Source organism: Syngnathus scovelli, chromosome 5 (genome assembly GCF_024217435.2).
Source record: "Syngnathus scovelli strain Florida chromosome 5, RoL_Ssco_1.2, whole genome shotgun sequence".
NCBI classification, from domain to species: domain Eukaryota; kingdom Metazoa; phylum Chordata; class Actinopteri; order Syngnathiformes; family Syngnathidae; genus Syngnathus; species Syngnathus scovelli.
In genome coordinates, this window is record NC_090851.1 from 13,148,778 (window position 1) to 13,176,071 (window position 27,294).

The 27,294-nt window shown below is 46.7% G+C and overlaps 2 protein-coding genes across 3 annotated transcripts; both read left to right on the plus strand.

Moving 5' to 3' along the window:
* The first annotated feature begins 5,691 nt into the window (after positions 1 to 5,691).
* On the plus strand, positions 5,692 to 11,894 carry LOC137840288 (snaclec coagulation factor IX/factor X-binding protein subunit A-like). Its single transcript, XM_068650589.1, has 9 exons — positions 5,692 to 6,038; positions 9,972 to 10,180; positions 10,250 to 10,359; positions 10,516 to 10,637; positions 10,703 to 10,759; positions 10,839 to 10,994; positions 11,503 to 11,617; positions 11,684 to 11,734; positions 11,805 to 11,894. The coding sequence occupies exons 1-7, from the start codon at positions 5,972 to 5,974 to the stop codon at positions 11,568 to 11,570; spliced, it is 789 nt and encodes a 262-aa protein (XP_068506690.1). The 5' UTR covers positions 5,692 to 5,971; the 3' UTR covers positions 11,571 to 11,617; positions 11,684 to 11,734; positions 11,805 to 11,894.
* Positions 11,895 to 12,254: 360 nt separating this feature from the next.
* On the plus strand, positions 12,255 to 27,186 carry LOC125969505 (C-type mannose receptor 2). Of its 2 annotated transcripts, XM_049721660.1 has the most exons (39): positions 12,255 to 12,374; positions 13,095 to 13,309; positions 13,379 to 13,488; positions 13,654 to 13,769; positions 13,838 to 13,894; positions 13,966 to 14,121; positions 14,197 to 14,285; positions 14,696 to 14,819; positions 14,898 to 14,948; positions 15,032 to 15,199; positions 15,331 to 15,447; positions 15,522 to 15,641; positions 15,871 to 16,079; positions 16,149 to 16,258; positions 16,427 to 16,548; positions 16,641 to 16,697; positions 16,777 to 16,932; positions 17,023 to 17,114; positions 17,505 to 17,625; positions 17,706 to 17,744; positions 17,824 to 17,994; positions 19,721 to 19,840; positions 19,925 to 20,047; positions 20,107 to 20,136; positions 20,216 to 20,359; positions 20,449 to 20,598; positions 20,847 to 20,966; positions 21,036 to 21,196; positions 21,274 to 21,397; positions 21,471 to 21,525; positions 21,601 to 21,667; positions 21,983 to 22,116; positions 22,187 to 22,230; positions 22,303 to 22,476; positions 22,553 to 22,698; positions 22,770 to 22,928; positions 23,099 to 23,187; positions 23,268 to 23,439; positions 25,410 to 27,186. In XM_049721660.1, the coding sequence occupies exons 2-39, from the start codon at positions 13,115 to 13,117 to the stop codon at positions 25,563 to 25,565; spliced, it is 4,548 nt and encodes a 1,515-aa protein (XP_049577617.1). In that variant the 5' UTR covers positions 12,255 to 12,374; positions 13,095 to 13,114; the 3' UTR covers positions 25,566 to 27,186. The 2 variants fall into 2 exon arrangements, 1 of the variants encoding a protein (XP_049577617.1); XR_011086822.1 differs by lacking the exon at positions 25,410 to 27,186 and having other exon boundaries at positions 22,770 to 22,975; positions 23,268 to 23,316.
* Positions 27,187 to 27,294: the final 108 nt, after the last annotated feature.

Genomic DNA, 27,294 nt, shown 5'->3' on the forward strand with positions numbered 1-27,294 from the left:
TTCACATTTGGACATACTTGTCAACATGACCTATTGTAAAATCTCCAATTCAATTTTCCATAAACTCGCCCATCAGATTCATCTCAAATTGTCATATATGTCTATCTGGGGGGAGACGACTGTGGGACCCGCGTGTCAGGGGAGCCTCCATAACCTCAGATTGCTCCTACAAACTCGATCTCTATTAATTGTCCTAATTAAATTCAATAAAGATGGGTCCGACTATTCCCTCTGGATTTTTACATCATCATTTGGCTCTCCCCCTTTTTCCTGTTGTCTAGCTCAAATATGTTTCTCAGTCTGCTTCTCTTTATTGCCCCTCTTGGCGAGTCTAACTCGCCCCTTTTTCTCTTCCTAAAAATCCTGCCTGTCACACCATTCAGCACCTCTCCCTAGAATGGGCAGTTTTTAATGTAATTTACGTCATTGCTGTCCAGATCTTCTATCCTCAATCTCCCTTGCTGTCAATCCCTGTTAAAATGCCAAAATGCCCCTGTTTCTCTTGACCGAATCCACTTTAGTCCAAATGTCCTATTCTAAAATGTATCTAACTCGACTTCTACTTCTTAAGCCTGACGAGCCAAAATATCAGATCTCGCTCTTGTTTCTTACCGTTTTAGCCTATTTGTTTTATCCAAATCTGTTCAATCTCTGACTATGATGCTTTTCTCTGTAGCTCTACGCATTCTTCAATTTTTATCAAATCTCCTCAGTTCTGTCAAACTTAGTGCACAATGAAGCTCCTGTCCACCTTGACCCAAGCTTCACCCAGTTTGGTAACGCCACAGCAAGGAGTGCGATTTGACCGTCGGACACTTCCAACACCCCTGCGTCCCAGAGGCCACACAGAGTGTCTTCCATGCCTTGGTCCGCCTCTTTCGGCCAACGATATTGAGGCCGTTTGATAGGCTGCGTCTCATCCATTTGGAGATCAATAGGGGCCACCTAATGACAAAACCCGACATCAAATGGACTCTGGGACCACAGTGTGTCGGGCAAGGCCGCCAGCATTACTTCAGCGTCCTCATGATCAGTTAACTCCCTACCGTGTGTGCGGGACACCAACATCATCTCCAGCAATCCTGTGTCTGCCATGGGTTGTTTAATTTGGTATGCATTCTGAGACTCAGACCAGTACAAATTAGGAATGTGAGTTTTCCGCCAATCGGTCTGTTGCAACAACTGCTTGGCCATTGAGCCCAATTGTCTGGCCTCGTGTCCTGGGGCAAGAGCCAGCGAAATGTGTGGCACCCCTTTCTCTGTCATTTTGAACCACTGCATTTGTTCATATGTCAATTCAGTTGCCGCTGCGACTCCCTCTTTACCAATCAAAATGCACGATGAAGTTAAATCCCACATGTGCCCTTCAATTTCTTCAAACAAATCCCGATATACATCATCACTTTTTCGGTCATAAAATAGAGTGCAATGCAAAGGATCAACAGGTGGGTGGTATGGCGCCAGTGAGCAGATCCAGGCTTCCACAGTAGGTAGGTCGAGAACACACCGCCACCAGCAGGGGTCTCTGGCTCCAGCCTGGCCCAGTAGATGGTTGCAGTTTCTGCTTCTGCCGGTAGGGGCGCCATCAGCCACTGACCATGTTGTTGTAGCTGCTGTGAGCACTGGATGCTGATGCCATCTGGAAATTGAATAATCACTCCCTCTGGCCCACACAGAATTCTGGCTTGAACGGCTGACAGCAAGTCCCTTCCCATCAAATTGATCGGAGTGTCTGTGGAATGGATGTATTTGTACCACAGTCTACACCCTGTCCGGGTGATCACAGTTTCAAGTGGTTTGGTAAAAGGCAGAGTACGTGGTTGTCCCGAGAAGCCGACTAAAGTTGTTGTTTTCTTTGACAGTGAGGATACAGGAAGGGCAGTGTTTATTGATGAATAAGTTGCTCCTGTGTCCACCAGCATCTTCACAGGTTTTTCTTTCCACTGTCACATGAAGCATTGGCTCCGCCGGGCCACTGCTTTCCTGGCTCCCTGGGCAGCCCTATTCAAATTGTCCACACCAGAGATCATCATGTTGGTAGTACTGACCTCCGTGCGTTTGTGGGCGGGTGGCTCCGCGCGGTCGATACTGTGGGCATTCTTTTGCCCAGTGGTCGGTTTCGCCGCAGATGAAACATGCGTTGGGCGAATGGGGTTTGTATGCTGCCCTCCCCGGGTAAGCAGGTGCACTCCCTCTGTATCCGCCCCGGAACTGGCCCCTTCCGCGCCCCACCACCTGAAGAGCCTGTGACATTTGCATTTCCTTTTTCTGTGATTTAGACTGTTTAGCTTCACCATGCATTTTTGCCAACTGTAATTTCAACAACTGTTTAGATAATGCGTCTGTCTCGTTTTCAACTTTAGCTTGTGACTCAGTGAACATTCTGCAGTGATGCAAAAGATGACGTTTAAATCGTTCTTCGGCACAAACCAGAATGTCAGGATCTGACATTAGCTGCTTCTTCACATCTGGCGGAAGTCCATCCAGCAGCGCCGTTCGGAAGAGCACCTCTGCCTCGTGCGTGAGAGCCGGATGTCGACCTGTGGTTTCAATCCAACTCTCCACACATGTTACATAATGTTGTGCAGGTGACATTTTCACATCATAAGGAAACATAGTGGGGGCCAGATCGGTGGGTTGTGGGAAAGTCAATTTAATGTTTTCAAACAGGGGCGCTGCTACTTGTGGCAAGGGCACCTCCCTCCCCAGTCTCGCTGTGCCTGCTGCTTCCTCAGTTGCCTGCAGTTGCACCAGGGAGCATGCTCCTGCCAACATCTAGCGCATGTCACCGAGTGTACAGCTCTGCCCACTCATCAGAGCCAAAAATTTGTTCAGCCACACCTTGCCTCCTCTGTGAAGTGGGGGCATATTTTCCATTATCGTGGTCACATCACGGAGCACCATGGGCTCGTAGTGCTGACCGCCCGATGTGGTCACCAGCGGACACATCAATTCATTTTTCTGCACCTCGGCCTGTGTCATCTGTCCCTGACCACTCCGCAAATTATATTTTCTCCGTGTCTCTCTCTCTCTCTCTCTCTGTTGCCCATTTTAACATCTGCGCTTCCTGTCTACGCTGCTCATCGGCTTGATCAATTTTCTTTTTTAGCTCCTCATTCTCGGCAGTAAGTCTATGCCAGCTTTCTCCTTTTGTCACATTGGACGGTTGAGGGCTCGGACCGGGGGTGGAGGTGTCCACGCGGGATGTGTCCACGCGGGATGTGTCCCCCTCCCGGGCCCGTCGCCTCTCTTTATTTACTGCTTGTTCAATCAACTGTACAATACTCTGATCCGCCCTTTCGCCTTCGCCCTCGACATCCACTACCATCCTACCACCCAACGTCACCACCGGATCCATTACTCCGGGGTCGCCGTACGGCGGCGGTCCAACATAGCTCACTCCGAGTTTCGAGGCACTCGGGTGTGTCACATCATGCAAAGATGGATAAATGCCCTTGTATTCATTTCTTTCCTTGTCTATTTTCACCGCTTTCTCTACCCTTCTTTCTCATGCTCTTGTTAGCCTGCCATTGTCCAAATCAAAAATGTTTTTTTCTTTTAACTGTCTTTCTTTTGAACCTCTAAATCGCTCGTGTTGCTAACCTAACCTAACCTAACCTTAAAGAAAGGACAAACAGATTACTCCCAATAGCTCCTCATTATTTACGAGTTAGCCCCCCTTTCTTGAACATTCTCTGATCCATGCCGTCTTCCTCCTCACACTGTGTGGATGCAGCACACAGGGTGTGCACATAAACGCACACACCGAGCGCGCACACAACCGCACGTACACACACACACACACACACACGCATACGCACGCACGCACAATCCATCTCTCATGTAGCTTCTTTGCCACTTTCTATCGGTCAATACCACTCACAATTTGCGCTTCCACATCAGCATATACATTCCTTCAATCTCACTGCTTCAAACATTCACTGAGAAACTCACACTGTCCCTGCCCCGCCCGGGCTATAGCACCCCCCGTGCGAGAGGGTCGCGGCATCAATGTTAACTGGTTACAGGCTGGCCATTTCCTGCAACAATCATGATGCCGGCCCACCGCCCGCGCGAGCACAGCACAGGCCCACGCGTACAGCCCAGACCCGCGACTACGCGCGAGTGCAGGCTCGCCCATCAGTCTCAACCTCTCAAAGGGCAGGCCAACTTTGCTGTTGCGCCCTTCACCATGTTCACATTCGACATCTTTCAATGTCTTCTACACAACATTTGTTGTCTCTTATTCTCATCCTATCAAGCCACCGTTCTAGTAACTTTCTGTCACACACCTTATTTTCTCTACTGCCACACCTTGCTCATCTTAGTTTCTCTAACCAACTTAACTTAAACACACCATTCTTCCATAGAACACACATCACTCACACACACTCATATACACACCCACTCATGAGGATCCTCTGCGCGCACACTCTCTCTCCCCCCAATTTGGTTCATTTTGGATGTTTTAGCGGTCTGATCTCTCACAGGAGGAACTGTTACCACCGGATATTTTTTGAGGAGGCCTCACTTCCCCTCGGGGATCTCTTTATTAACCCCAGCTATTTGAATACGATCGTCACCGCACCCTTGTCCGCCACGACGAAGCACTAGGTCCCTGACCTATCAGTAGTACGCGTAAGTCCCTGACTTTACCGTACACGTTACACACGTAAGTTCCAAACTTATTCACCGTATGTATCTTAACTTCATGCACACCTTATTTGATCTGAACGACAGTCTCCTCTTAAATTTCCTCTTTCAATTTGCAGCATTTCGACTTATAGTAACAGGTATTCTGCTTACCTTATCGGTGATGAGCTCAGGGTTTAGGAGATGTCGTACCAGCTCAACGATGTGCGCTTATTCCAAACGGTTCGCCGACCGGGAGACAGTGTCCCTGACACTGTCCGGTGTCTTGGCTAAAGACCACGAGTTGTCAATTACCCTTCTCTTGACATCACGTCCGCGGTCACCAAGAAATTGTTAGGTTACGGATTCTAGTTATTGATCTGACTCCAAATTGCGATCAACACTTAACACATAAATTGCTATGTCCTAATCCACACACTGGCGCACCTAACAATTTTGCGAGTTCGTTCTGTCAAAGAGAAGACCAGTAGATCAATCAGACCAAATTTACCAATTATTTATTCCTGACAAAGCGCACTAATACAGGCCTGGGTCCCGGGTCCCTCACACTAAAACTCGTGCGTTTTTGTGACCACCAAAAGACGACACATTCTTCCGGGTTGCCCAGTTTTAAAGAAACACAATATGAATATTAAAGCATGCAAAATATTGTGAGATGATTGGTCGATGGCCATCTCCTCCCCGGTCCAGGTGTCGCTGAGGTCAGACAGTTGGGTTTTTCCCTCGAAGGCCGGTCTCATAGACGTGCTGTTGTTCTTGTTCCTAACCGACCTTGAGATGGTCTCCTCCGGTACTCCCTATCCGGGCCTATTCCACAACACTTTGAAGAAAACAAGTTCATGCAGTTTGTCTGCACATTCCTCGCCCCCCACCAATCCACACGAGCACTCTAATACTAGATATTAATATGATTATAAGTTTAACGCAACCTTAAAACATATGTTTGCAAACTGCCGAAAGCACATTTTCCTTTAGATGTCACGTCCACCCTCGCCAGGTCAAAGGCTATTGTGACTCGTATAGTCCGTCCATCATTTGCTTTGGAGTCGAATTTATTGACTGCAAACTATTTGTCTCGACAGTCCTTTTTTTTTTGGTTGCTTCTATTTTGTTGCGAGTGAAAGGCGTCTAAGATGTCACGTCCACCCTCGCCAGGTCAAAGGCGTGCAAACGTTTGTGACGTCACGTGTAGGTCGACGTCCGAGTGGCATCAGAACAGGCAAATTTAATGTGACTAGTATAGTCCGTCCATCATTTGCTTTGGAGTCGAATTTGTTAACTGCAAACTATTTGCGTGGAATATCCTCTCCTGTGAGCGATGGGAACGCCACTGGCCGCGCGTCTTGTGCGTATTCTTGCGTTGAGCGCAGCGTGGACTTCGTCAAGTGAGTAATTTGCGATTTCGGAGTTGGATTGGTACGGAAGAGGATTACGGCCGGTGAAGAAAAAAAGGGGTGACAGGATTCTGACTTCAAAGTGAGAATTTTTTAATCAGAAAGTGGGTATTCTCACTTGAAAGTCAGAATTTTCACTGTAAAGTCACAATTTAGACTTTATCGTCAGAATTTTCACTTTAAAGTCAAAATTTCGACTTTAAAGGGAGAATTTAGACTTTCGAGTGAGAATTCAGACTTTAAAGTCACAATTCAGATAAAGTCACAATTTTCACTTTAAAGTGAAGTCAGAATTCTGAGAAAAAAAAATCAGAATCCCGTCCCTCTTCACAGGCCCTAATCTTCTTCCGTATATTGGGACTTTGCAGCTGTTGTAAATCATCTTTTTGCCCTACGGCACTGTAGTGTCCATGGATATTCTGCGCAGACATGAAAAGAAATGTGCTAAATTGAACAGGTGTATGCCTCACATCAGTCCTGAATGCAAAGGATCTAAAGCAGGGGTCACCAACACGGTGCCCGCGGGCACCAGGTCGCCCGCGATGACCACATGAGTCGCCTGCAGGACTGTTCCAAAATTAGCTCAAATAGCGGCACTTGTCAGTGAGCTGCATCTATTTATTTTACAGTCAAACCTCGGTTTTCAAACGTCCTGGTTCATGAACAAATCGGAATTCTAACAAAAAATTAGAGATTTTTTTGCTTCGGTTGTCCAACAAAATTCGGAGGTCGAACCTCGCGAGATGAGCCGGGAGGAACCGAGAAAACCCGACCGCACGGCCCGGATGCCGACTGACTCCGTTGTTATTGTATTTTCGTTACTTTGAGGGTTTTATTAACCCCTAATCATGCCTCCAAAGAAAGCAAGTGGGAGCAGTAAAGCCATCCTAAAACACAAAGACGCTCTTAAAGCAATGCGACAGTGAGCGCCCGGCGCGCTACGGTTGCGCGATCGGACCAAATTAAGCTCCCTGCGCACTGAGGTCCACTTAAATTTTGGAAAGTACATCAGGACTTTAAAAATGTTTTCTAAATTCTAGCGACGGCTCTGTCACAATAATGCGACCAGCGCGGTGCAGTTGCGCGGTGGGCGACGCGCTACGGTTGCGCGTTCGGCGGTGCGCTGCAGTTGCGCGATCGGACAAATATGCGCAAATGAAAAAAATGCTTAAAAAAAGGCGGGTTCTTTTGTCTTGAAACGGATTAAAAATTTTTCCATTATTTGTAATGGGAAAATTAGATTCGGAATTCGACCGATTCGCTTCTCAAACCGCCTTCTGAAACGGATTGTGGTCAAAAACCAAGGTTTGACTGTATTTTTGCTATTCTTGTTAAAATCACACGTGAACTGCAAATGACTAACACATGGTGAAAGCCAAATTGAGCAAATTGGCTATTTCAGAAGTGTATGTCAAACTGGTAGCCCTTTGCCTTAATCAGTACCCAGGAAGTAGCTCTCAGTTTCCGAAAGGTTGGTGACCCCTGATCTAAAGGTACAACCTTTAGATCCTTTGCATTCAGGAATGATCAATAAACTATAACGGAATAAAAATTAAGTGACCAATGACTTATTTAAGGTCTCCTGGATGATTTTGATCTTATTTCTTGTTTAACGAGCAAATGACGTTACCGGCAAATCCATGATGACAAACTAAAAGTAAAAACTATGTCACCACTTTGGTTTCGACCCAACTCGCAGGCTTGCGCCCGGTTCGAAGCTCAAAAGGTGACTTCCCCGCCCCACTTTGTCCTTGTGAAGCGCTTGCTTTGTTTACGCTTCCCGAATAAAATCTCGACAAAAATAAATGGTTTTCGTTGCTCAGAGGTTGTAGTCAAACGGGCCAAATGACGTCACTGTTTGTAAGCAGTGCGAGGGCAAGTGGAAGGCACCCACCCGCTCGCCACTGTCCGCGGGCTGTTTGGCCCCTCGTGGACTCCCAGACAATGAGAACACACCCGAAAGCGCTCGTGACGCACGTTCTTTCATTGGGCGCCGCCTTTGTTGTATTTATTGCTTAATTTTTCTATTTTTATCCATTCAATGGTTTAGCAGGTAGGTCCATTTTGAACACTTTCTTGTTTTCAATGGCGACCTGGAGGCAATGTGTGTGAAGTGTCTTGCCCAAGGACACAACGACACGTGACAGAGCCAGGGCCGAACCGCCAACCAACCCTCCGGTTCCTAATGATGATGATATATCTTTATTTCGAACATATTTAAAACCTAAAACGAGAGAAATAAATAACACTTTCACGCGCCAAATTTGAGTCTATGAAACAAACGAATAAACCAACAAACAAAACAATATCAAAGAATGCTCGAAATAGAGTAGGAGGAAGCATAGCTCGACACGCTCGACTGCCTGAGCACGGCCTCAATACCACAGAGTTTTGTTATGAAGGGAAACGAGGGGTCGTCGACGCGCGCCTCCAGAGCCACATGCGGCTCTTCAGCATTGTCTAGCGGCTCGCTGGAGCTTTTGCATAAACGCGTGAAAATGGAAAGATATGTAGTTGTTTTTTGTTGTTGGTTATTTAAAATGTTTTTACAGCATAATCATGACACATTCTTATGCTGTAAAAATGTATATAGTTGTAAATATATTAAAAATACCAAATTTCAGAATGGCGCCAAATAGCAAAATTGGGTCATAGCCTGCGACATAGCACAGGCGAGTTGTAAACTACCAGATGTGTGATTGATGGGCCATGGATTCAAAAGGCAAAAAGAGAAAGATTGCTGATGAGAAACCATTCACCGATGGCGAGTACATGAAGGATTCATTTATTAAAATATCAGAGTGCCTATTTTCGGACAGTGAGGGAAAGGGTAATTGGCAAACACTATCACCGATCAGCAAATCAAGGACATCAATTCATCTCCAGCTTTCTCAATTGCCTGTGATGAGCCGTGTGACGTGACCGATATCGAACAGACAGCTCTGCTTTGCAGGTACGTGAACTCTTTCGTACATCAGTAGTCACGTGGTGCCTAATTCTCTCCAGGATGCGCTGCAGGGAGAATAGACATTTAATTATTAATGTTCAGTTTTTATTTGTAGCCTGCTTCATTATTTCAATAGTAGGCATACAGTATGTATTGACAGTCTATGTAACCTTATAAAAGGCTTTTAGATTTTGCGACTCCAGATAGGTATGTTTTTTTGGGGAGGCAATATGGCTCTTTGAACATTTTGGGTTGCCGACCCCTGAGGTAAAGAAATAAAAAAGTGACTTGCAGGAAAACCAAGTTTGGTTACCCCCAACTTGACTTGACGTTCGCCAATTTCATTGCTGTGTTTTCTCCATTACGCCAACAAAGCAGCCACATCAATAATGTGAGGCTCAGGTTCTTAGAGCAAGCAGCACATAAATCATCCACACGAGGGCGTAATTGATCATGTCTTTTGTGGGCTAAGTGTACAAATTAGTGTCATTTAGTGGTGAGCTAATAGAAGGCAACAACCAAAAACGGAAAGCGCGTGCCTTTTGATTCACTGCGTCACAAGCTGCCTGCCACATTGTCGATGCAAGCAAAATGCCACCACAAAAGACTTAATCTCAAGCTTCTTTTCTCTATTTTAACGTTATCCTTTTGACAGCTGATCCATTTTCATTTTCGTCCAATAGTCACTGGCAGTGAGGTGCGTTCAGTGTGTTGTTTGCATCATTTAGGACTTTAAAAATCTGAAAAAATAACATGGGAGAATGTCATCGTCAGTGCAAATGGAGAAACATGCACTGGAATGAATGCTGGTTACGAAAATAATCTAAATTCGTTTTAAAGAAATACCGATTGGATTGACCCGCTATTTGGTTTAATTTGAACCAACGTTCTGTCTTTTGAAACAAAACTCGATACAAATGCCAAGACGCTGCTGACGTTATGCCCGTAAGTCATACAAGTCTCAAATGTGTCCTCAGCTGATCCGGGCTCAGCTTGTGAGGAAGACTGGCTCCCTTTCGGCTCCAGTTGCTACAAGAAGATGGAGACCCCCAACGGTTGGCTGGGGGCTCGGCACGACTGCGTCTGGGAGGGCGGCGACCTGGTCTCCGTTGCCTCGTCGGACGAGGAAGCCTTTGTGAAGGAGAAAATGGGCGACGTCCCTTTCTGGATCGGACTCTCCAATCTGGTGAGACGGAAGCGCAAGCAGTTGATTCTCTACTGGTACGCGATTGACAAGCGGGATTGGTCTCTGCAGAATTGCGACGAGGCTTGGTGTCAGTATGACAAGGAGCAAAAGAAGCTGACTTGGTCCGATGTCCGTGTGACTGCGACCTACTCCAACTGGACTAAAGGTCTAAACGGAAAGTAAGAAGGTTACGTTTTACGTCCTTTCACTGTCAAAGTGTCCTTTTCCAAAATGGGAAAGAGCATCGTGATGAGGGGGAAAAAAGAGCTTTTGTCAATTTTTCATCAGAAAGTAAGAAGAAATACTGAGATGTTTTTCACGACTTTTCCCTACAGCTCTGACGTGGAGTCCTGCGCGTACGTCAACCTTGGCGTGTACCACAATAATCAGCTAGGAAAGTGGCGACTCGGCTCGTGCAAATCCTCGTTGCCATACATGTGCGAGCGCTCGCTGGACGGTAAGCCCACACGAATTATTTTATGATGTCAAAAGGAACATTTCAAACGTGTGGTCTTTTTGCAGACTGCCTGGAGGGCAGGCAGTGTTCCTTTAAAGACTTCGGTTACGATCGAGTGGAGAGTGAGTGGCTGCCACGCTTGTTTGTACTCCTGCACCGTCCCGCCGTGCTTTTCCAATCCAAGTTTGTTTGTGGCTTCAGCTTCCTCCTGCGACCCTGGCGACTTCCTGTTCGACGACTCTTGCTATCATTTTGGGAGGGAGAAGATGAATTGGCAGCCCGCTGAGGACTTCTGCAAGGGACGCAAAAGTCACCTGGCCAGCGTCCACTCACAGGACGTAGTCAATTTCTTGGGTGGTGAGCGCCAAGACAAATCGACAATTCCCCAATCATCCCGCAATGCTCACCAGCATCTTTGCAACTTGCGCTTGTTCTGCTTTTCTCAAGCTCACATACTAGGCAATAGCAATGGTTGGGTGGGACTCGCGAGGAAGAATGGCAATTATGAGTATACCGATGGAACATCTATCGTAAGTGAAATGTATAAGTGAACTAAAAAGTTGTCATTTGTCCAGAATGATATATGAATGAATGAGATGTCGTACTGAAATGCAAAAGATAAAAGTGACATACAAAGTGTCATTTAAGCAGGAAAAAGCTTTCTTGAACAAAAACAAAAAAGACAAACTATGACCAGAATGGCCGCAATGTTACGAGAAGAGCTACGAAGAAATGTTTTTCAGAAAATCAGCTGGAACAAGGACAAAGCTGCAGCTTGATGGCAATTAGAATTGCAATTGACAAGAGCAAAAAAAAAAAAAAAAAAAGCCATCATGCGCTCATGTTCTCTCTGTCATGTGTGCAGGACGACACCCCACGATTGCACTTGCTCAAATCCAACTGCATAGGTGTGTTCTATGGTCCTTTTATTGATGACTATGGCTGCAACAACAACAACTTTCCAGCCATCTGCAGAAAAGGTCTGAAAGTCACGACGGCTCCCTTTGCCCTTTCACGCGCGCGCTCATTATTGATCCCTCTTGCAGCTAAGGTCCGAAAGGCTCTTACTGCTCATCCGTCATCAATATTCAGGCCAGGTGGGCGTCACATCCGTGGTCGCGCTCTTGTCGCCAGTTGGCCCTCAAGTCACGCGAATCTCACTTGCAGGCTGGAGCGAAAAGTGCGGCAGGTGGATGGAGAACCCGGCCAACGACTTCTGCTACCTGATCAGCCACAACCAGGACGTGACCTGGCAGGAGGCGCGAGACAAATGCGTCGACCACGGAGGGGACCTGCTCAGCCTTGCCGACGACACTGAACAGAAGTTCATACAAGGTAAAGTGCCCGGAGGAGACGATGGAGTCTCGGACAGTTTATGCCGCATGGTCTCCAGAAGGAACAATGCACCTCTTGATCGTTGTTTAACTTTGACTTGAAGATCTGCGCGACATTCCGCTGACTCTATGGTTGGGCGCCAATGCCGAGATCACTGAAGGCAGCAAGTGGACTGATGGATCCCCGTTCATTTACAAAAACCTGAAAGCAGGTCGGTCTAAAACCCGGCGAATGTTTGTCGGCGACAAAACGGACGAGTGCTTAGCGTCTGTCGTCTCCTTCCAGATAACGCAAGTGACGCCACTGGCGGACGCTGCCTTTCCTTGCTCACTGCCGACGGCGACTGGAAATTTGATCAATGCTAAAAAAACAGCAGCTACATCTGCAAGAGAAGAGGAAGAGGTAACGTGACGCTTGGCCGATTCGCGCTGACTTATGAAGTCCTCTCGATGAAATATGTCTGCGTGTTGTTAGCGTGTCAATTGTCAAATCATGGGGCTAACGCAATTGGCAAAACGAATTAAGACTGCAGGTGGTCTGAATTTCTTGTTTCCCACGACATTGGTGGCAAAACGTTGATAATCCTGTGATAAATTGTATTCGCTGGTCAGTTGGCAGCCTTGAGTGCCTTGAAAGGCGTCTTATAAATAAAATGTATTCTTATTATTAGTTGTTCTTCGGGAACTCGCTGTTGAAAGTGGCTTCCTCAGGGAAGGAAAAAATATCTCAAGACAATCAGTTGATTGGAAAAATATTTTATTCCTTCAAGATGTGGAAATGTCTCACATCCAGAAAAGTTCCTCCCGTGATTTCCAGACTCTGTGCTTTTTACATTGAGTCTCTACCCTCAACGGTCTCAAACCAAACCACTCATTGTTAAAACTCTGATCCCAGACTGCCAGTATTATCTCGGGGGAAAGATGGTCACAAACAAGACTGCTTGATGGTTAAATTTGGATCGGAGCCAGCTGAGCCAATTCTATTCTCTGTACTCGTACGTCAGCGTTTCTTGAGGGCTAAAAGTACCCACGATCTGAGGCCCACACTCAACAGAGAAGAGCTTGAATAAGTGGAATATGGGTGAAATAAAAATATTCTACAATCCCCCAAATGTTTCCTCAGTCGATCAGAAGTCATGTGATATGGTCGACGGGTGGCTCACTTTCGGCTTCAGCTGCTACAAGAAGATGGCGACCCCCAACGGTTGGCTGGGGGCTCGGCACGATTGCGTCGGGGAGGGCGGCGACCTGGTCTCGGTCGCCTCATCGGGCGAGGAAGCCTTTGTGAAGAAGCAAATGGGCAACGACGACCCCTTCTGGATCGGACTCTCCAATCTGGTGAGACGGAAGCGCAAGCAGTTAATTCTCTACCGCTACGCGATTGACAAGCGGGATTGGTCTGTGCAGAAATGCGAAGAGGCTTGGTGTCGGTATGACAAGAAGCAAAAGAAGCTGACTTGGTCCGATGTCCGCGTGACGGGAAACTACTCCAACTGGGACTCCCGTCAGGTTGGAAGGTAAAAAAGTCACGTCTTGATGTCCTTTCACTGTCAGGCAAGGTTTTGGGGCCCCTTTCCAAAATGGAAAAGAGCACAGTGGAGGGGCAAAAAGACCTTTTGTTAAGTTTTCACCAGAAAGCAAGAAAAAAATACTGAAATGCTTATCACGACTTCTCCCGACAGCGCCGACGTGGATTCCTGCGCGTACGTCAACCAAGGCGTGTGGACTCAGCCAGGAAAGTGGCGGCACGGCTCGTGCAGATCCTCGTTGCCGTTCATGTGCGAGCGCCCGCTGGACGGTAAGCCTGCTCAGGAGTTGTCATGTTGATGTCGAAAGTGACATTTCACTTGTGTGGTCCTTTTGCAGACTGCCCGGAGGGCCGGCCGTGTTCCTTGAAAGACTTTGGTTACCTTCGAGTGGAGAGTGAGTGGCTGCCACGCTTGTTTTTACTCTTGCACCGTGCTTCTCTAATCCAAGTTTGTTTGTGGCTTCAGCTTCCTCCTGCGACCCTGGCGAATTCCTGTTTGACGAGTCTTGCTATCGTTTCGAGGGGGTGAAGAAGGTGCAGTGGGCCGCTGAGAGGGTTTGCAAAAGAAACAAAGGTCATCTGGCCAGCGTCCTCTCAGCGGATGAAGGCAATTTCTTGGCAGGTCAGCAAGTGCCAAGAAACATCCGACAAGTGGATGCTCTTTTTGTGCTGAAGCGCTTGTTCTGCTTTCCTCAAGCTCACATGCGAGACGCAGGAAGATCTCAGCCTTTTGTGGGACTGAAGAAGAAGAAAAACATTTTCGAGTGGATTGACGGAAAATCTACAGTAAGTAAAAAATTTACTGCAGTCTAAAGAAGTTGGCATTTGCCTCTGCCCAAAGGCAAAAGATTGGAATTGAATAGAAAAATGCTTTTGAAATAAATAAGCTGGAACATTTGGGGAACAAACTTGCCATTTCTCCTTTAGAATGATATTAAAATGAACAAGAAAACTTGAATGACGTTTAAAAAAAAAAAATCAGTCTTGTAGGATAAAGTGCAGAATTTGACGGAATTCCGGAGAATAAAACAGGATGACATGATGAAACTGGTCCCAGTATGCAGTTTTCACCGAAACGCTCAAAGCTGTGATTTCACCAAAAGAACGTTGAAATGCTCCAGCACGGAATGGAAAAACTCATTCAACCAAGCGTAACACAAAACAGGCTCAAGTGGCGTCCGACGTGTCGTCCGCAGGACTATGTCACGCAGTTGGTGGGAAAAAAGTCTACAGGACTCGAAGAGTGCTTTGCTCTGTCAGCTTCTGGACAATTTGATGAGTGGTCATGCGCTAAAGAGCAGCCATCTATCTGCAAAAAAGGTCCGCAAGTCACCGCAGCTCACTTTGCCCTTGAACCTGGCATTGCTCCCTTTTTTGATCCCCCTTGCATTCTCGCAGCCAAGGTACAAGGGGCTCTCCCTGTTCTGCCGTCATCAACATGGGGACCAGGTGAGCATCCCACCCTGCAGCCGACATTCGGTCGGACGGTCGGTCGTCGCTTTGCCCTCAAGTGACACGGGTCTCGCTTGCAGGCTGGAGCAAAAAGTGCGGCTGGTGGATGGACAACCCGTCCAACGACTTCTGCTACCTGATCAACCACAACCGTGCCAAGACCTGGCAGGAGGCGCGAGACAACTGCGTCGGCCTCGGAGGCGACCTGCTCAGCATCACCCACTTTGATGAACAGAACTTCATACAAGGTAAACCTCCCAGAGGACTCGATAGAGGCTCGCACAGTTTATGCCCCGTGGACTCCAGAAGGAACAATGCTGTTAGACACGCACCTGTACGATGTTCAAACTTTTGGTCGTTGTTTAACTTTGATCCAAAGGTCTGTACGCTCGTCCCCTGAGCAGTCCCACTTTGTGGTTGGGCGCCAATGCCAATATCACTAACGGCATCGAGTGGATTGACGGATCGACGTCCACTTACAAAAACCTGAAAACAGGTCGGCCTATAACCTGGGGAATGTTTGTCGGCCACAAAACGGATGAGTGCTTAGCATTTGTCGTCTCCTTGCAGGCATCACCGGAGAAGGCCCCGGTGGAAGCTGCCTTTCCTTGCTCACTGCCGACGGCCGCTGGGCAAAAGCCGATTGTGAGGAGAAGCGCAGCAGCTACATCTGCAAGAAAAGAGGAAGAGGCATGATTTGACATTGGTCTTATTCTTAGAGTTGTGTCATCAGATATGAAGTATTAAGGAAGGCCTTTTCTAAAGTCCTTTGATTCTCGGTGCCGCAGTTGACACGATTGGTAAAAAACTCACTGGAGTTTAGTTTCCACAAAATGCTGACAAGACAGTCATGCCATTACGTGCGGATAATTCTATATTTCTGCCATTCTAAATAACGGCATAATAATGGTGTCCTCAGCCATTCCTAAATCAGCATGTGAGAAGGGGTGGAGTCTTCACCGGTCCAGTTGCTACAAGAAGATAGAGACCCCCAACGGTTGGCTGGGGGCTCGGTACAACTGCTTCTGGGAGGGCGGCGACTTGGTCTCCATCGCCTCATCGGACGAGGAAGCCTTTGTGAAGAAGGAAATGGGCAAGAACCCCTTCTGGATCGGACTCTCCAATCTGGTGAGACGAAAGCGCAAGCAGTTGATTCTCTACTGGTACATGATTGACAACCAGGATTGGTCTCTGCAGAGATGCGACGAGGCTTGGTGTCGGTATGACAAGGAGCAAAAGAAGCTGACTTGGTCAGATGCTCGTGAGACGATGACCTACTCCAACTGGGCTCCAGGTCAAGTTGGAAGGTAAGAAGGTCATGTCTTGAATGTTAGGCAATCTTTGGGGCCCCTTTCCAAAATGGGAAAGAGCACATGTGACGAGGTGGGGGGGGAAGTCTTTTGTTAAAGGAGAGCAAGAAAAGAACCTCCAATTCATCCTGTTTGTAAGATGCTTTTCACAACTTCTCCCGAAAGCTCCGACGTAGAGTCCTGCGCGTACGTCAACCAAGGCACGTGGACCGAGAGTCAGCCAGGAAAGTGGCGACAAGCCTCGTGTGGATCCTCGTTGGCGTTCATGTGCGAGCGCTCGCTGGACGGTAAGCCTGCTCAGGAGTTGTCATGTTGATGCCGAAAGGGACATTTTAATTGTGTGGTCTTTCTGCATTTTAATTTTGTGGTCTTTCTGCAGACTGCCCAGAAGGCCGGCAGTGTTCCTTGAAAGACTTTGGTTACGATAGAGTGGAGAGTGAGTGGCTGTCACTCTGGTTTTTACTCCTGCATCGTCCCGCCGTGCTTTTCCAATCCAAGTTTGTTTGTGGCTTCAGCTTCCTCCTGCGACCCCGGCGACTTCCTGTTCGACGACTCTTGCTATCATTTTGAGTGGAAACGTAAGAATTGGCAGGCCGCCGAGAACTTCTGCAAGGGACGGGATGGTTACTTGGCCAGCGTCCACTCAGAGGACGAAAACAAGTTCTTGGCTGGTGAGCACCAAGACAAACCGACAATTCTGTGATCATCCCGCAATGATCACCTCCATCTTTGCAACTAGCGCTTGTTCTGCTTTCCTCAAGCTCACGTGCGAGATGTTAAAGGATATTGGCCTTTCATGGGACTCAAGAAGAACAAAGACAACAAATTTTACTGGAGCGACGCAACGTCTGCTGTAAGCAAAACGTCTACAGCTGTCTAAAATGTGTCCAGAATGAGATATGAGAAAGCCAAAGTTGGGTTGGTCACAATGTTGCAAAAGCAGAAAAAAATGTGTTAAGTTTCAAAGGGGCATGGCCACGAACACAGATTAACTTGCGGTTGTTTTAAGACAAATAAAGCTGACAAGCTTAAATAAAATAGTTACATACAGTTTTTTTTGTCTGGTCATATAAAAATGCAGAATTTTATAGATGGACAGTCTTAAGAACAAAATAGGAACATTGTAGTTGTTGATGTTAAAAATGGAGTACAGTAATGAGAAAAGAAAAAAAATCTGAACATTTGAAGAAAATAAGTTGCAACACCAAACGCACTCAAGTGGTATCCATCCTGTCATCCGCAGAACTACATCACGGTGAAGGGAGAACAGTCTACAGGACGCGGTGACTGCTTTGCTCTGTCAGCTTCTGGACAATTTCATCAGTGGCCCTGCACTGAAGAGCAGCCATCTGTCTGCAAAAAAGGTCCAAAAGTCACCACAACTCACTTTGCCCTTTGACCTCTCACTGCTCTCTCGTGTTTGATCCCCCTTGCGTTTTTGCAGCCAAAATCCGAGAGGCTCGCCATGATGAGCCGCAAGAAGGTGGGCATCCCATCCTGCGGCCGACACGTGATTGGTCATTGGCCACTTGGCCCTCAAGTGACGCGAGTCTTTCTTGCAGGCTGGAGCGAAAAATGCGGCTCGTGGGTGGAGAACCCCTTTAAGGACATCTGCTACCTGGTCAACCGCAACCATGCCAAGACCTGGCAGGAGGCGCGAGACGACTGCGTCCACCTCGGAGGCGACCTGCTCAGCATCACCGACAACACGGAGCAGCAGACCATCATACAAGGTAGGCTTATGGGCTTGATCGGGACTGTTGGTTGAGAATCTTGTGATATTTGTAGATGCTGGGGTATATGCCAAAGAAAGTGACATTTTAAAAAAGAACTTTCTTGCCAGTTGTCTTTCATTGCTCAAGACAAAGAAAACGTTGTTTGTGACGTCACTTGCAGTTGGTTACCAGACTGCAAGTGGTTGTTTATCATGACATTTTTTGCATCTGACCGGAAAAAGACAGCTATAGGGATTGACAGATCTTGCTTTTAAAAGGCCGCCATACAAAAGACAGTATACAAAAGAAACTCGTCATTATAGAGCAGGGGTCTCAAACTCTAGTCCTCGGGGGCCGCATTCCTACAGGTTTTCCAAGTTTCCCTCGTTACACACCTGATTCAAATGATCAGTTCATCCTCACGTTCTGCAGGAGCCTGATAAGTCAAAGTCAAAGTCAGCTTTATTGTCAATTTCTTCACATGCCAAAGACACACAAAGAAACCGAAATTTCGTTCCCCCCTATCCCACGGTGACAAGACATGGCCCACAACAGACAAACAAGTAAACAAGTATAACAAAAGCGTGCTGAATAAATAATGAATAAATAACAACAAATAAATAAATAAATAAATAAATAAATAAATAAATAAATAAATAAATAAATAAATAAATAAATAAATAAATAAAGAAAGAAAGAAAGAAAGAAAGAAATAAATAAATAAGAGGAGCAAATAAAAGGAGCAAGTGCGCGTACAGCAGACATTCCAGAAAATAGCGCAACAGTGCCGCACGCTACGCAGAAGGGGGTAGCGAGTTCAGGGCCCTAACAGCCTGGAGAAAGAAGCTGTTGGCGAGTCTGGTGGTGCGGGAGCGCAGGCTCCTGTACCTCTTCCCAGAGGGCAGAAGGTCAAACAAAGAGTGAGCCGGGTGACTCACATCTCTCGCAATCGAGGTTGCCTTGCGGGTGAGATGGGAGGTGTAAATGTCCTTCAGGGAGGGAAGCGAAGCACCAATAATCTTACCAGCCGTATTCACTATGGGCTGCAGGGCCTTCAAGTTCTGTTCAGTGCAGTTACCACCCCAGACAGCGATGCAACTGGTAAGGACGCTCTCAATGGTGCCACAGTAGAATGTAGACAGGACTGCCTGAGGAGCACATGCACGCCTGAGCTTACGAGGGAAACTTGTAGGAATCCGGCCCCCGAGAACTGGAGTTTGAGACCCGTGTTAGAGAATTCGCCGAAAAACTTTGTTTCATTGAAGATCCAGTTCCTTCAATCTATGAAAACAATGTAAAAACAGTAAAGCGCTAAACTTGAGATGATACAAAAATTGTTAACTGTATTTAACTTTCGTATCACGTGTCCAGGATGCCCTCATTGTCGCAGCATTAGCATCGGTCTTTCTGCTGATTTTAGAGCTGTGCCTTCTGTTGTCACTTCTTGTGGATGTATTTTGACTAGTCGTATCGGCTAGTTGCACGTTTTATTCTTGGGGAACGCAAGAATGTGTTAAATGCATTTGTAAGCTAGTATTAGCTTACTGCATTTAAAGTCTCAGCATTTAAAGAGACCGCACCAAAACTACTCAGAACACGGGTAAAAGATGAGCTTGTGATGCTATGACTATGAGGAATTCAGACAAAAGATATGCTGTTCCAAAATGTCAAATTAATTTATAACCATGATATGTATAAGCTTAAGACATTCACTAGTGTCATCTTATTCATGTTTGATCCAAAGGTCTGGCCTTCGGTTTTAAAAACGCTTCTTCTCTGTGGTTGGCCACCAACACCACGATCACTCAAGAGGGCTGCAAGTGGAGTGACGGGTCTCCCTTTCGTTACACCCACTGGACCACAGGTGGGTCCAAACGCCATCCAATATTTGTTGCCGACAGTCTGGAGCAATGGAGAGGAGCGCTAAGCATCTGCCGTCTCCTTACAGATAGCCCTAGTAAACCCTCTAATGAAAGCTGCCTTTCCTTTCACACTAAACGTGAACTGGGAAATTGGAAATTTGACAACTGCCAGAAGAAGAGAAACTACATGTGCAAGAAAAGAGCCAAAGGTAAGATGTGACTCATGGCCAATTCAGGTTGATGCCCATCTTTGGCTTTTGCCTCGCAGGACATAAACCGGAACCTCCACGCCATGACGGTAAGTCAGTCTCCCCGAATCCTGAATGTTGACGTCAAAAGACGCAAGACGGAAAAAAGACACCACAGTGCGCTCACAGGTTTTCGGGAGATCCTTGTGTGCAACCAGCAGAAGCACGTCGACCTCTTTTGTCAGAGTGAGGGTCAAAACGTCATCCGCATCCAGTCGGCCTTCTACGGACGAAGGAGCGGCAGCCTATGTCCAACTCAGAACGCAACCAAGAGTAAGACAGGACATAAGCGATGTCGTCCGTGGTCCGACGATACGACCGTTGCAGCCAAATAAGCTTCCACTCGGCCTTGTGACTTGCAGAGACTTGCGTAGTGCGAGGAGCCCTCCCTCACTACAGGCAGAAATGTGACAACCGTCAATATTGTCTTGCTGACCCTTTTGAGGGCGTCCGGGAGACCTGCCCTGCAGTCTCCAAATACCTGCACTTGGTCTACAGCTGCGAACGGAAAGGTAGGCTTCACGTCTCTGTTGTGTAATGCGGTATCTCCCGACCAGAGTTGGGGTATGATGGCACATTGAATGGTCTGTCTGCTACGGACGTTGATGCGATGACTAAAAGGTTCAGGGGACCACTCACCATACAAGCTTGGCGACCATTGGCCTAGTGAATAGACGGCGCCTAACAATTCCCAAAACAATACAATACAAGGATTCCGTTATCAGAGATCGGTTGCAACATGATTCTGGGTTGTCCTCAGTGTGTCTTGACAATTTGGTCGAGGCGGACTCAGCGTTTGAAGCCTCCTCCTCGATGAGCGACACCAGCCCAGCGAAAGCTCAATTGAGCAAGAATTCCTGCTGGAGACCGTCACAAGATCGTACGTAGACAACCGAAAGCTACTTCGGCGCTGGCAATTTGGTGTCCTGAGCGAACTTGTGTCCTGCAGCCTCCACCAGCTGGATCCAGGTGAACCTCGGTCACGTGAGAAAGGTGACTGGGATCGTCACCCAGGGCTGTCCTCACACTGACCAAAGGTCCTGGGTCATCGACTTTGAGATGAAGACGAGTGTTGATGGCAAAAGCTGGACAGACCACCCGGACGAAAAGGTGAGTGGCCAGCCAGTCGACTTGACGCCGACCGGGCTGCCCACACTTGCCATTACAAACGAGAGTGCTATTGCTAGTTTACCGGAGGGGGGGAGCACCGGTTCGGCTCTGCGTTTTCCGCTCAGCACGTCCGCATCCTGCCGCTGGAGGACAGCGTTGACTTCGGCCTCAGCTTTGACCTCTTGGGATGCGCACGTGACGGTAAGCGAGTCTCTCCCTCCGCTGCCGGGAAAAACATACAACCCATCTTTTGATATCACCTTTTGTCTGACAGATGCGATGACCTGTGACAGCATGTTCAACAGCCTCCACTTGACCAAGGCAATGACGTGAGTCGCACTTGCCCCGGTGTTTCCACGACGGTGGGCGCCTGTCGTCAATTTGCTTGTCCTTTCCTTCTGCAGCTTCCACTGCCCGCCCAAGTGCGCCAACTCTAAACACAATGTCACCGGAACCTTGGTCTACAATAAGGTACGTACGTGATTGCTGACCCTTGGACTGGAGAGGTACTGGCTCTTGGCAGAAATAAACATTTCAAAGATGAACCTACATTTGAATTGGTATTTTGACATTAGTTCCATTTGAAAGATGATTTCATTTCCACACACCAATCAGAAAGTCAAATCCTCCCTATCGTGACCCGCCAGTTGAGTTCTTGACTTGATGTGAGTGGGATTTTCAAATGACTTCCATTTAAAGATTATTTCATTTCCACACACCACTCAGGAAATCAAATCCTCCCTATCGTGACCCGTCAGTTGAGTTCTTGACTTGATGTGAGTGCAGGACTCAAGCGTCTGCAAGGCCGCTATTCACGCCGGCGTCATTCGTAACGACATCGGAGGAGACTGTATTGTGATGAAAGCCGTGGCAAAGAAGGGCTTTGCTGGCTCCGGTCAGAATGGGATCACCTCCCTCAAGTGAGTGGCCAACGTTTATGGCAAAGCACCAATACGAGGCCCAGCTCATTGTCACATGTACGACCTGCAGGAATGCCGACTCGACGGATCAGGCCTTCACATTTGCAGACGGAGGTGAGTTCACGGGGCATTTTTTCATGTCAAGTGCTCAACTACTGCTAACCTCGCACGGGATCTCACCTGCAGAGCCGAGATGCTTGGGAGAGTCCTGGGAGGAGTTTGCGAGCTTCTGCTACAAAGCTTTTGAGGACAAGAAGGAGTGGGCCGCTGCTCAAGCTGACTGTAAGAAATTGGGTGCCAATCTGGTGTCCATCCTTTCCGAGGTGGAGCAGACGTGGGTGAAAAATGCTTCCGCCCTCGGTGCGTACAGCGTCTTCGTAGAACGGCTATCCCCTGAACGCTGGGTGAGAGATCTTCTCGCCTTTGTCCTCTGCAGACACCAGCGACATGTGGACCGGACTGAATGACCAGAGTGTCCTCGGCATGTTCGAGTGGTCGGACCGCCACGAGGTGACCTTCACCGACTGGGCCCCAGAAGAGCCCAAACACCTGAAAAAGGACTGTGTGGCGATGTCGCAAAAGGTGCGTGGCCAATTGACTGTTTGCGAGAGCATCTGCACGATCTACTGAAATCCATCATGCTCATCCTTCAGGCTGGAAAATGGAAGCAGATGAGCTGCAAGATACCCAACAGCTTCATGTGCAAGATGCCCAAAGCGCATTATGCAATCACCTCAGAGAAGGCAGAGGAGAGCCATTCTGGTGACAGCGTACTCTTGCACAGAAGCAAGCTCGCCAAGTCAGCGAATGTAGTCAGTTGATTTTTTTCTCTCTCTCTGCATCCCACGTTTCTGGACAGGTACAAAAGACAGTTGTAATGATTTCCACACAATCTCATTTCAGTGTCAGATCTTAGCATTCGCATGCAATTTCTATTCAAGATGTTTTGATGACCAGTTATGTTTTGATTACATGTTTTCAGGTTGCTGGATCAGCGGTCGAGCTGAAGGGAGGTCTCCGTGTGAACAACGTCATCACCATCACAGGGCAAGGAAATAAACTGGCAGATTGGTACGAGGACCCCCACCCACTCCCACACGGGCACAAGAATGCTAATACCACAAACACACTGTTGTACATCTGTGTTGCAGGTTTAAAATCAACCTGTTTGTGCCTGATGACGAAACCGACAACGTGGTCGCGCTGCTCCTCAAGTTGAACTTTGTAACCAAGAAGATTTGGTTGTACTCCAGAGTGAACACAACTTGGAACGAAAGAGAGGAGCGTCCCACGCAAAGCTCTGGACGCGAACAAGAAGTCAAGGTGACGTGAATCACACTATTTCTGCACACATTCTCACGTTTTGGGGTTTCCAAACTTTGGTGTGGAATGTTCCTTACCTTTGATTGGTGCCGGTTAGTTAATTCTATCTACCGTATTTGCCGGTGTATAAGTCGACTCGGTGTATAAGTCGACCCCCTAAAATTCGACGGAAATTTACGATTTTATGATATATCCTTTGTATAAGTCGAGCTCAATGTTGCATTATATTAAACTTCAAAATTCAATCAGAAATATGCGAAATTTATTGACGAAATGTGTTCAAATTTGTAGCGAGCGATCTATACGCCATTTTAAATATTATTTACTTCATGACCCTGTGATATTACGCGCCGAGAGAGACTAACAACAATGAACACTCTTAGAAACTGGTTTATTTTTAGTTAAGAAACAACAAATTATAATTATAAAGTGATTGCCGGTACATAGAGTTCAAAATTCGTCTTCGTCGCTATTTCCGAAAAGCTCGTTCCATTCATTTTTGTTTAGTTTGTCGTCATAAAGGGCATCTTCTTGGTCTTCTCTATCCTCAGTTTCCTCCTCATCTTCCCAGATAAGGTCGTCTTCTGTCCCATCGAGAGCGTTTGGCGAATATTTTCTAAGTGCCAATGGGCTCTTGCGCCATAAAGAGTCCGCCTCGGCTGGTTCCCCATGTCGGCCAGAACAAGTGAAAATTCGGCCTCTTCCCCTGGAAGTCTGGCCAAGTTTGGCGAATATTTTCAAAGTGCGAACGACTCAACCGCCGTAAAGTGTCCGCCTCGGCTGGTTCCCCGTGTCGGCCACCACAAGTGAAAATTCGGCCTCTTCCCCTGGAAGTCCGGCCAAGTTTGGCGAATATTTTCTAAGTGCCAACGACTCAACCGCCGTAAAGTGTCCGCCTCGGCTAGTTCCCCGTGTCAGCCACCACAAGTGAAAATTCGGCCTCTTCCCCTGGAAGTCTGGCCAAGTTTGGCAAATATTTTCAAAGTGCGAACGACTCAACCGCCGTAAAGTGTCCGCCTCGGCTGGTTTCCTGTGTCGGCCACCACAAGTGAAAATTCGGCCTCTTCCCCTGGAAGTCCGGCCAAGTTTGACGAATATTTTCTAAGTGCCAACGACATTCATTTAGACATGGCGATTGAATGTTTACGTACTGGTAGTTATTGTCGTTGCTTGACGCGCGATGACTCGCACATTCGCTCAATACCCAGTACTTCCCCCTAGCAGTCATCGTCGCTGCCTGGCTTTCGATGTCCGTTATTGAGGTGAGAATATTTGAAATTGTTGCTGAGGATGCGTGTTAATGCGACGAACGCTTTCAATGATTCAGTTTCTCGCTGTTTGATGAGCCTGACGGACGCACACCCACGCACAATGAGATGCATGAGAAACGGCCTTGGTTACCATCACATTTGAAGCGATGAATAAGAAGTTAAATTTTATGACTCGGTGTATAAGTCGAGGTCGATTTTCTTCGGTCGATTTTGGCTCGAAAACGGTCGACTAATACACCAGCAAATACGGTAATTGTCGCTCTGTTGTTGGTTCATATGCGCAAGGCGTATCCATACAACTGTCTGTCAAAACCCATTCCATCTTGTAGAACCTCCCTAAACATGCGTCAATCTTAAAAAATAATTGAGTGTTTCCAATGGGAAGCGGACATTTACTGGTTGAAGAGCACCTAGCCGCTAATAAAGGTTGGAGTGATTTTCTTTTTCAAACTACAAAAAGTATGGAATGGAACTGTTACAGTCAAAAGGAAGTGCTCAAACCATCCCACCCTTCGTGATGCTACTCAGAAATGTCCACAATAGGATGAATTTTCTTCCAATCGCTAGCGAAACTGTAAGGCTTGCTCGCCAAAAAAAGTCACGAGTCCCAAAAATGTCAACGTGAACGTCACATCTCCCGCCTTTGCTCGCTGCCATGCCCTTCACACTCATCACATGCATGGTGTCCTTGTTGCTCAGGTTGTCATCAAGTGCGCCGCCGATCATTTCCAGATCACAATCAACGGCCTCGACGAGGTGACTTACAAATACAGAGAGGCCAATCTACAAAGCATCACGCAGATGATCGTGTGGGGTCACGTGTCCATCAAGGACATCAAGAAAAGCTCCGCTTAGACCAGTCTGCGCTAAAATGCGAGGACAGACGTCAAAGTGTTCAAATTGTTTTTGCCACAGCCTTTTCCACCATTCACAGATGGTTTGTGGGATAATTGTACAAAAGTAACCACTTTATAGTTTGATCTGATACTTAATCTTAGTCTGATCTAATACTTAATCTTAGTCTAATGGGCTATTAGAAAAAGCCAGACTTGCATGCATTTTTTTTCTTTTTGATTGCCTTTGTGCCTTTGTGTTTATTGCATATAACTGCGCAGTATTTTTAGTTAAGAGAGTTTTCCTGGCCCGATCAAGAGACCCTGTAATGAGAAGAGAATGCAGTTTCTGGAGAAACTGCATGTGAAGGCAAAGAAGCTGGATGAAAACTTGGGATTGGGGAATGCTAGCGAATGATGTGAAAAGGCGAGAAATAACGACAAGGGAGAAAAATGGTAAGCGAGAAAAAAATGGTAACGCGAGAACCGTCAACGAGAAAAACGTACGATAAGCGAGAAAAAAAACGCGAGACAGCGATAACATGAGCGAGCAGTAAGCGAGAAAAACAAGAAGCGAGAACAACTAAGCAGAGTTAAGCGGGAATAATGGTAAGCGAGAAAAATAATAGGCAAGAAAAACGGTATGTGATAAAAGCGGTGCATGAGAAAAAAAAGTGAGGAAAAGCGGTAGGCGAGAGAAAACGATGAGAAAAAGGTATGAAGGTGAAACTACGCTACAAAAAAACGGTAAGCGAGAAAAAACAATAGGCAAGAAAAACAGTAAGTGAGAAAAATCGTAAGAGAAAAAACACACTATGTGAGCGAAACGGTAAGCAAGCAGTAAGCAAGAAAAAACGGTAAGTGTAAAAACGAAGCAAAACAGATGTAGGTGAGAAAGACAGTAAGCACGCATTAAGCGACAAAAACACGGGAAGCAGGAAAATACTAAGCAAAAACATAAGTGAGAAAAACTAAGCGAGGAAAGAACAATTTTTCGCAACGGATCTACACGATTCACAAAAATGATACTTCCAACGGACAAAAAACGATTAATTGGGAGAGAATCGACAAAATCGACAATTTTTTTTTAAAATATTTTTTCGCTAGCTTTGCGGGCTCGACTGGGGAAACATGTCACGTGACCGGGATGAGCGTCTTGACCTGAATTAATTGATCGAAAGTTTTTGGGTTTTTTTTCCTGTGCGGCTTGCGGCCCTGTACCAAGTGACCCATGGACCGGTACCAGTCCGGGGCCCCTGATCTATAGCACAGACAAACTTTTAGACCTTCTTGGCCGAGTTTTAGCCTAGACGTCTACGTAGACGACAAAATGCTCACAGGGCAGCGTCTCTGATTAGTTTGACATCACAGTGGATTGATGATAATTTCACCGTCGTTTTACATGCAAGAAAAGAACCTTCCACTTAAATTTTCCAAGTAGGCATTGGTGTAGCTAACTGAAATTATTGAACAAACAACAAACAAGGTTATGCCGTTCTCAAAGTTCAGTTAGTCATTTTTTTTAAATATTTTTTTTGCATAGAAAAGTGAGATAAAGTAGACTGTTACTGTCATGTCATTCACTGTCAACTGTAACATTTGATTCTCGTTGCATTGAAAAATAAAAATGACATTTAAATTTGGTGGAATTATATTTTTTGTTTTTCAGCACTCTGTCAAGTAGTGTAATCAAAGTAGTCGTATTTATATTTTAAAAAAGTGGTATCGGGCGGCTCGGTGGCGCACTGGGT